Genomic DNA, 10,398 nt, shown 5'->3' on the forward strand with positions numbered 1-10,398 from the left:
ATGAGTAGCATACAATAGTATATGAACAACAGAGAGCATGGTCAACTCCAGGCTCAATGTTGCATGTGAGACTGCCCTTCCCTAAACTAGACAATGTGTTACATAATGTTCCATGATTATACTCAACATCTGAATGATATAGAACTTTTATGACCTTCTCAACTTCTGTCACAGTATGGAACTTCTGATGAAATCCATTGTGTTTGTGCATAATGGCTGTTGACACATGGTCAGGTATGAACTATGCAGGAGAAGATTGTCCTTGGGATTTACGCTATGCACATGAATGCAGTCATTGCCCCTGAGGGTAGAAAACATGATCTCAAAACATGTTTTCAAAAATATGTTGATGAAAACATTTCAGAGCTCAGATGTAGAGCCTGAGGCCAGAATTTTCCCTCTGTATCTAGGGAGCCTGACATAGGAAGAATGGAAAGGAACTGTGAGTATAATAAGTGGATCTCCAGACAGAAGTAGCCTTAAAACAGACACATAGGTGTAACTCTGTGTGTGATGTTTTTCTACATCAGAAACGGATTTCACAACAGCTCCATCCTAGATCCTAGCAGACATGAAGAAGCTCTGTGATTTCACTATTTCATTTTTGTTTCTGAAGTTTTCTCTCATCTTGTGCTGTTTGACTGAACCAAGTTGCTTTTGGAGGATAAAGAATAGTGAAGATAATGATGGAGATTTGCAAAGGGAGTGTCATTTTTACCTTTGGGCAACTGAAAAATCTTATACTAATGGTAATTTTTTTAATTTAGTTTCAAATTTTAGGTAAGTCGTTAACTTTATTTAATGTATCAATGTCACTAGTTTGAAATATTTAGCTGTATACACAAAGTGTGGCTTCTGTTGTCTTCCTCACCATGTAAGTTGAAGAACCCCTGAAAACAAATTTTTATATCAATAACTATTTTAATACTTTGAAATGTGTCACAGTTTAGTAGAGTTTTAGTTCAATTTTATACTCAAGTTCACAGTGCTGGACAATGTGAAGGTCTGGAGTCTCTCCTTTGAGTCTTTGTTGATAATATATGTTGAAAGATATCTTTTCATCTGCCTTGAATACACAATCACCACCTTTGTCAAGAACTCAATTTGAAGAGACTGCATCACTGCCTATATTCAATTTTCTGCCAATGCCTCATTATGATCATGCAACTAAATGCCTTCATAAAAGTGTTACCTAATTCTGGTTTCCAACAGATGAACATGCATTTTTCCATTGAAATATTTATGTATGTGTTGGTCCACTATACCTGGCTAAATGTATAACATTACTTATATACCTGTGAATATACACATACTTTACTTCATAAAATAGTCTTTAAATGAGCCTCTTCCTGCAATTTTGAATTTGATACTGAATGTGGAAAAAGAATGCTAGATTATATTCAATTACCAGACTAATCTTTTTATTCAATTACACAAATGCACAAGCACAGATTTGGCTTATTATCACTATCAGATACAAGGTCAATATTTCTATTAATCTCTCAGTAATTTTAACATTATTTAGTAGTTAATGTTTATTCACAATTCCTTTCCATTCATCCTATGTCATGTTCCCTGGATTCATAGGGAAAATTCTGGACTTAATCTCTACATCTGAGGTCTGACAAGATAAATCTAGGAGAATCATAGTACTTCTTGTGGAAAAGAACCTGTTGTCAATGTGGGTATTAAGTCTGAGATCCAATGAGTGAGATTTTATCATTTATTGCTGCAGATTATGAGGGAACGAGTGTTGAAACTTTTTTTACAAAATAGAAATAGTAAGAACACACTAAAAGGTAACATTAACTTGATGTGTACAACACCCTAAAGGATAATATTCTGGTCATATGGTATAACGTGTCATTTTGTATATATATCTTGAAATGGATAAATAAGATTAAATAAAATATATCCTAAAATAATTAGTCTGGCCGGGCTTTGGTGGCTCATGCCTTTAATCCCCGCACTTGGGAGGCAGATTTAACATATCTCATATTATAAATCTTACAGTATTTGAAATTTCATATTTCAAACATCCCCCTTATCATCACTATGCCTTGTTTTAGAATTGCAGCAAGTGAATATGAGATTCTTCTGGTAATGTTTTTTGCTACCGATGAGATCAACAAGAATCCTTATCTTTTACCCAACATGACTTTGATGTTCTCCATCATTGGTGGAAACTGTCATGATTTATTGAAAAATCTGGATCAAGAATATACACAAATAAATGGACATATGAATTTTGTTAATTATTTCTGTTATCTAGATGATTCATGTATGATAGGTCTGACAGGACCATCATGGAAAACATCCTTAAAACTGGCAATGCATTCTTCAATGCCACTGGTAAGAAATTGTGACACTGAATGGGTTAAGAACATTAAATTACATTTACAGGTGCCTACAAGAAAACTTGGAAAGAATGCATTTGTGGGTGTGCTGCTACACAAATACACACACATACATACACATTATATTATACATACACATTATATATGTGTGTGTGTGTGTATACATATATATATATGAATTAAATAATCATTTCATAGATGTACTGTGCATACAGGTAAAATTGTGTTCTAGGAATTTTAGACTTGTCAGGAATAGTCAAGAATCTAATAGGAATAATACATAATGTGTATAGTACAATCTTACTGTTCTTATCTAGAGTTCTGGAAGGTGAGTAGCGTTACATGTATATGAGTCCAAATATCCTAATAATCATATTCCTCACTGGAAGTTTCATCCTGTCTTCTATATCCTTTAGCTTTTCTTTGGACCATTTAATCCTGACCTACGCGACCATGACCGGCTGCCCCACGTCCATCAGGTAGCCACCAAGGACACACATTTATCACATGGCATTGTCTCCTTGATGTTTCATTTTAGATGGACTTGGATAGGACTGGTCATCTCAGATGATGATCAGGGTATTCAGTTTCTCTCAGATTTAAGAGAAGAGAGCCAAATGCATGGGATCTGTTAAGCTTTTGTTAATATGATCCCAGAAAACATGCAGATATACATGACAAGGGCTACAATATATGATAACCAAATTATAACATCTTCAGCAAAGGTTGTTATCATTTATGGTGAAATGAACTCTACTCTAGAAGTAAGTTTTAGAAGATGGGAAGATTTAGGTGCTCAGAGAATCTGGATCACAACCTCACAATGGGATGTCATCACAAATAAAAAAGAATTCACCCTTAATCTCTTCCATGCCACTATCACTTTTGCACACCACAGATTTCAGATTCCTAAATTAAGGAATTTTATGCAAACAATGAACACTGCCAAGTACCTAAAAGATATTTCTCATACTATACTGGAATGGAATTATTTTAATTGTTCAATCTCCAAGAACAGCATTAAAATGCATCATATTAAGTTCAACAACACATTGGAATGGACAGCACTGCACAACTATGATATGGCCATGAGTGATGAAGGTTACAATCTGTACAATGCTGTTTATGCTGTGGCCCACACCTACCATGAACACATTCTTCAACAAGTAGAGTCTCAGAAAAAGGCAGAACACAAAAGACATTTCACTGCTTGTCAGCAGGTAAAGACTTATATTTCATTATGCTTATATATATCAATGTGATCTTTTAAATGGAACCAGAGAAACAACTGTACATTTGTTAGAGATTATTCTCTCAGTGCAATGATTTCTATACTGCAAATGTCCCTAATGATTCTTTTACATGGATGCATATCATGTACAAAGATAATATTTAAAAGGAGGCAATACATTTATATGAATATCAGTGAGTTTTGTGAAAATGTTTCTCAAAATTTCACCAAATGAGTTCAAAATTAAAATAGGAGCCAAGAGTTTTATCTTAAAAGTCTTAAGTGATGACAAGACTGAATATTTTTCTAAAATATAGTGTCTCAAAAATTGATACATGGGCTGTGGTTAATAGTTATTCACTTAAATTAACAATTTACAAAACCATAAATGATTAAGACTTCCCATTTTATTAAGTTTATGTTCATTTTATATGTGTACACTGTATGTACATAAACTCCAACATTTTTATTTTCACAATTTTCAGTCATTCAGACTTCCCCTTCATTCTCACATACATGGCTTCATTTTTTAAAATTATTTTTTACAAACATGTTCACACAGGCACACACACACACACACAAGCACAAACACACCATGTTACTTGCTATCTGGTAATCATTTTTTCTAGAACATTTTACCATCAAATATTAATATGAAGCATATAAATTTTCAATTATCAATTGTGTACAGTTTTTTACTACACAGGTTTATTTCAATATAGCTGTCTTTTCTGACAATCATTAAGAAAAAAAGGGAAAATTCTCAACTTGGCATTACCTTTATTGATATGCATATGTAAGCATGAATCTCTTCTAGGTGTCTTCCTTGATGAAAACCAGGGTATTTACAAACCCTGTTGGAGAACTGGTGAACATGAAGAATAGGGAAAATCAGTGTACAGAGTATGATATTTTCATCATTTGGAGTTTTCCACAAGGCCTTGGATTAAAAGTGAAAATAGGAAGCTATATACCTTGTTTTCCAAAGAGTCAACAACTTCATATATCTGATGATTTGGAATGGGCCATGGGAGGAACATCAGTGGGTATACCATAATTTTTATTTTTCAGGATATATATATTTTTAAATATGAGATTCCGTGTTTAAGACCAATTGCTACTCTTTCAAAAGATCATTCTCAGTTAAAATCTTCAAAATTTGATAACTCTTAGCTTCATGTTAATCTGGGCATAGAGCGATTAATGTCCTCTGGATTTCATGTTCAATAGCACCCATATGCCAATTCAACCACAATACATGAATAAATTTGATAAATTTATAATATAGCATATATTTACATATAATTAATTAAAATTTTGTAACTATATATGACCCATGGAATTTTCTGATTCTGTGTGAACTAATGTATAGCCTACTTAACTATAGCATGTATTCATTAACTTAATTGCTTCTCCAGATTCAAGGTTTTTTTTTATTTATTTATATATTTTGGATTGAAAAAAACTTATTTACATTTTAAATGTTATCCAACATCCTGTTTTCCCCTCCTTTGTGGAGGATTGCCTTATCTGGCATCAGTAGGAGGGGAGTCCTTTAGTCCTGTGAAGACTTCATGCCCCAGCACAGGGAATGCTTGGGTGGTGAGGCAGGAGTGGGTGGGTGGGGGAGCTCCCTCATAGACACATGGGAGAAAGGGGAAGGGATAGTGTGTTCAAGTTCTTTTACACTTAGGAAAACTTTGTTAAATTTATGGGAGTCTTACCTAACTTATTTTGGTCATAGTCATCAAACTACTCCTCTTAGATTTACCCATTTCCCCTAACTTTTCCCCCTATACAGCTCACTATTCTTTTTTACTTTTTAATTTCTTTGTAATTTATAAATCATGAGAGAAAAGCAGGTGTCACATAAACGTTCTTTTGGATTGATCAGTTTAGGAAGAAAAAAATTTAAATTGCTACAACCTGAATGTTACATATATAATATTACATGATATAGTAAATATTGTGTGACATTCGGTGCACTGCAGGAAAATATAAACTAACAATGCGCCTGATACCTTTAAGTAATACAGAAGAATAAGTAATATCAGAGGAATATGTATAATCATATCTGTTAGTGTCCCATGTATCAATCTATGGGTCATTATTCATTTGACAAATATGTGATCTATACACACTCACTCACACGCATATTATATAATATTTATTCACTTCCTCAGGTTCCATCCTCTGTGTGTAGTGTTGCCTGTACTGCAGGATTCAGGAAAATTCATCAGTTAGAAACAGCGGACTGCTGCTTTGATTGTGTTCAATGCCCAGAAAATGAGGTTTCCAATGAAACAGGTACATGCTTGCATGCAGGAGAAAAATTGTTGAATTTGAATACCTGTATTTCCAAACTAGGAATACAATATGGCCTAAATGCAAACTGAAGACCTAAAATCTCCATGTTTCAGAACTTTATCAGTTAAATAATACCCACTTCGTTTGGACCCAGCAAATAATTTACAATATCTTCTTCAAGCAAGGTTTTTTCTCACAATATGATGGTTACTGGTTTTATATTATATAGAAAATCTTTAGGGGGACCTACCTGTGTAACAATTTTTAAAAGAAACATTTTAGGCATAATCTATGCACAGGTTTATTTTTCTTTGATTCGTTGTACAGGTAAACTTGACTAGCTGATCAGTCCATAATCTTTCCTTTCAAACCACAGCTTATTCCCTGAGAAAGACTAGATGCTCAGGGTAATACTTGTTGCTTAATGGAATATATTTTAAGAACTTAGATGGCTTAATGGATTAATAATTTCCTGTTAAAGAGTTAGAACAAGAGTGAAGTTTTGAAGAATGCAGCAACAGATGGGAAACTGCTTATCGTCAATCACTCCCTCTCTAAGGAAAGAGGGATGAATATGGACAACCATAGCCTTTATGACATGGAGCTTGGAGTGTGTATTTGTGAAGAAAGAAATTGTAAAACAATGAGAGGGACATGTATATGTATATGAGGCATATTACTTCTAGAAAGAAAATATTCCTTTATGCAAATAGTACTTGCATGAGTAATTGTATGTTCTGGTTCCTAGGTATGTATACAGACAAAGGGCATACCCACAAAGAAAACAAAATACATGTTGCACTTCATCAAGTGGTATCAACAAAGATGTCTGCATACTAACCGTGTCTGTGAATAGTGGATTTATGTTTGGAGGAATTAAATAATCTGAAATAATAATAATAATTATTATTATTAGTCATCATATTTTGTATTTATTTAATAATTATTTTTTTCTGTTATACTTCATACGATGGTGTTTTGTTGAATCACAAACATAGGTTAATACAGAGCAATCTTAAGTTCGAGGTTCTACAGCAAAAAGGAATTGAATAGATGCTCAACACCAAATGATTTATTAATATTTCCTATGAATAACACAAATATAAAATTATTACCTATGTAATTATGATAACTTATAAGGGGTTATTTTCATTTGCCAGCAGATATGGAACAGTGTGTGAGGTGTCCAGAAGATAAGTATGCCAACATAGAGCAAACCTACTCTCTCTCAAGAGCTGTATCCTTTCTGGCTTTTGAAGATCCATTGGGGATGGCTCTAGGCTGCATGGCACTGTCCTTCTCGGCCATCACAATTCTATTCCTTGTCACATTTGTGAAGTACAAGGATACTCCCATTGTGAAGGCCAATAACCGCATTCTCAGCTACATCCTGCTCATCTCTCTAGTCTTCTGCTTTCTCTGCTCGCTGCTCTTCATTGGACATCCCGACCAGGTCACCTGCATCTTGCAGCAGACCACATTTCGAGTATTTTTCACTGTGTCTGTTTCTGCAGTGTTGGCCAAAACAATAACTGTGGTCATGGCTTTCAAGCTCACTACTCCAGGAAGAAGAATGAGAGGGATGTTGGTAACAGGGGCACCTAAGTTGGTCATTCCCATTTGTACCCTAATCCAACTTGTTCTCTGTGGAATCTGGTTGGTAACATCTCCTCCCTTTATTGACAGAGATATCCAATCTGAACATGGGAAGATTGTCATTCTTTGCAATAAAGGCTCTGTCATTGCCTTCCACGTTGTCCTGGGATACTTGGGCTCCTTGGCTCTGGTGAGCTTCACTTTGGCTTTCTTGGCTAGGAACCTTCCTGACACATTCAATGAAGCCAAGTTCCTAACTTTCAGCATGCTGGTGTTCTGCAGTGTCTGGATCACCTTCCTCCCTGTCTACCACAGCACCAGCGGGAGGTTCATGGTGGTTGTGGAGGTTTTCTCCATCTTGGCTTCTAGTGCAGGGTTGCTAATGTGTATCTTTGTCCCAAAGTGTTATGTTATTTTAATTAGACCAGATTCAAATTTTATACTGAACCGCAAAGGTAAATTGCTTTATTGAAACTTTCATGGTATGAAAATGTTAGATGATATTCAACTTATCTTACTCTTCATCTCAACAAAAGTAGTATTTCATCATATAAAAAAAAATGTTAGTAATATACCGATGTGTACTTACAAACAGGACTGTAAACATGAATATGCTGAGAACTGGGAATCTCAATTGAGAAATGGGTACCATCATTCTGACCTGTGGTTGTGTGTTTAAGCCATGTATTTAATTAATGATTAATATAAGATTACCCTGCTTTCTGTGAACAGCACCAGGTCTAGGCACACTGTCCTTGAGTTACAAAAAAGGGCACTACATACAACATGGACTTGAAGCCGGTATTCAATATTATTCCACTTGCTTTCATGGAGTTCTTGCATCCAAATTCATTCCTTGACTTCATTCAATGTACTATGACAAAGTTAGATAAATAAATAAACCATTTTCTCACATATTTACTTTGGTCTTGGTGCAAGTCGACAGGAAGTGCCTCTATTTTGAACAGGAAGTGAGTCCCAGGTGTTCATGGGAGATGTAGTTAGTGTGTGTGTTTGTCCTAGACCCGCTCTCTATTGCCACCTTGTGGCTATATAGTGTGACTGCAAACCAACAGGAAGTGCCTCCATGTTGGAAAGGAAGTCGGGTCCAGGTACTCATGGGAGATGTAGTGTGTATAGGGCCTAGAGCCAATCTTTCTTGCCACCCAGTAGTGAAAAATGCCACTACTCCCCTGGTTCTTTGGCTCAAGGGGACGAATCTGGGCCCTGAGGACAGGTCAGAGTTTTGGGAAAATGGTGTGGCCAGGCCGCCTGAGTTCCTGGGCGGGCTGCGGCTCAGATCCGCGCCCCCTGCTCCCATTGTACCTGTAGAAGTGCAGGAACAGAGGCTCTCTCTCTGTCTCTCTCTCTCTCTGTTCTTTGTCTCTATGTCTCTCTCTACTCCTCCCTTCCACCTGGGGCTGCCTGGCATTGGTCTGCCAGCGAGAGACCCAACCCGGCTTCCATGAGTCCCACAGCCCCCTGGTTCTGGTTCTCCCTTCTCCTTCCTTTCCTCTTGTCACTGGGGACCAAACCAGAGTCCACGTCAGACCGAGAAGCCCCAGTCTGTCTGTCCAGGTTCTCCCTTCTCTCCCTTCTCCCTTCTTCCAGAACCAGGCTGCCTGACCTTTACCTTTGCTCATGCAGCTCATGTCTCTGTGTCTGTCTGTCCCCCTGGTTCCAGTCTCCCTTCTCATCGGGGACCAAGCCCTAGTCCATGTCAGACCGAGAGGCACCATCCCTGCTTCCTTGTGTCTCACTGTCCCGGGATCTGTCTGTTTGTCTCCAAGCTCCCTTCTTTCCTTCTGAGGCGGCCTGCCTGGCCTTGGCCTAGGCCATGGCCCTCGCAGCTCAGTCTTTCTCTGTGCCCCCCATGTCTCCCTCCCTTCTCTGTCTCATGGCGACAAATCAGGGACCCGAGTCCCAGCACATGTTCCAGGCGAGCAGTGTTGTTTCATCAGTGACATCCCAGGGCCAGCGGCAGCTCAGATCCGTGTCCCCTGCTCCTGTCCTACCTGTAGAACTGCAGCAACAGAGCCTCTCTCTGTCTCTCTGTCACTCTGTCTCTGTCTCGCCGTCCTCTTTTCCAGGGCCCAGACTGAGAGACATCTGCCTGGCCCATGCTTCCTCCCTGCCTCCCTCGGCTGTCTCTGTCTCTATCATCAAGATAGATAAAGCCTTAGCCAAACTCACTAGAGGGCACAGGGAGAGCATCCTAATTAACAAAGTCACCAATGAAAAGGTAGACATAAAAACAGATCCTGAAGTAATCCAAAACACCATCAGATCCTTCTACAAAAGGCTACACTCAACAAAACTGGGAAACCTGGATGAAATGGACAAATTTGAAGACAGATCCCAGGTATCAAAGATAAATCAAGATCAGTTTAATGATCTAAACAGTACCATATCCCCTAAAGATATAGAAAGAGTCATTAATAGTCTCCCAACCAAAAAAAGCATAGGACCAGATGGGTTTAGTGCAGAGTTCTATCAGACCTTCAAGAAGATCTAATTCCAGTTCTCCAGAAACTATTCCACAAAATAGAAACAGAAGGTACTCCACCCAACTCATTCTATGAAGCCACAATTACTCTGATACGTAAACCACAGAAAGATACAACAAAGATAGAGAACTTCAGAACAATTTCCCTTTTGAATATTGATGCAAAAATACTCAACAAAATTCTCCTTAACCGAATCCAAGAACACATCAAAACAATCATCCATCCTGACCAAGTAAGTTTCATCCCAGGGATGCAGGGATGGTTCAGTATTATGGAAATCCATCAACTTCGTTCACTATATAAACAAACTCAAAGACAAAAACCACATGATCATCTCATTAAATGCTGAGAAAGCATTTGACAAAATCCAACACCCATTCATAATAAAAGTCTTGGAAAG

At 37.4% G+C, this 10,398-nt stretch overlaps 1 protein-coding gene across 1 annotated transcript; it reads left to right on the forward strand.

Moving 5' to 3' along the window:
- The first annotated feature begins 491 nt into the window (after nucleotides 1-491).
- Nucleotides 492-8,397, forward strand: LOC147000033 (vomeronasal type-2 receptor 116-like). The gene is given in 5 exon segments (XM_085834303.1): nucleotides 492-780; nucleotides 2,070-2,352; nucleotides 2,774-3,577; nucleotides 5,772-5,895; nucleotides 7,059-8,397. Coding segments are annotated over 5 exon segments (2,325 nt in total). The 5' UTR covers nucleotides 492-571; the 3' UTR covers nucleotides 7,964-8,397.
- The last annotated feature ends 2,001 nt before the right edge of the window (nucleotides 8,398-10,398 follow it).

Source organism: Mus caroli, unplaced genomic scaffold, assembly GCF_978045245.1.
Source record: "Mus caroli unplaced genomic scaffold, Mus_caroli_1 scaffold_22, whole genome shotgun sequence".
Lineage (NCBI taxonomy): Eukaryota > Metazoa > Chordata > Mammalia > Rodentia > Muridae > Mus > Mus caroli.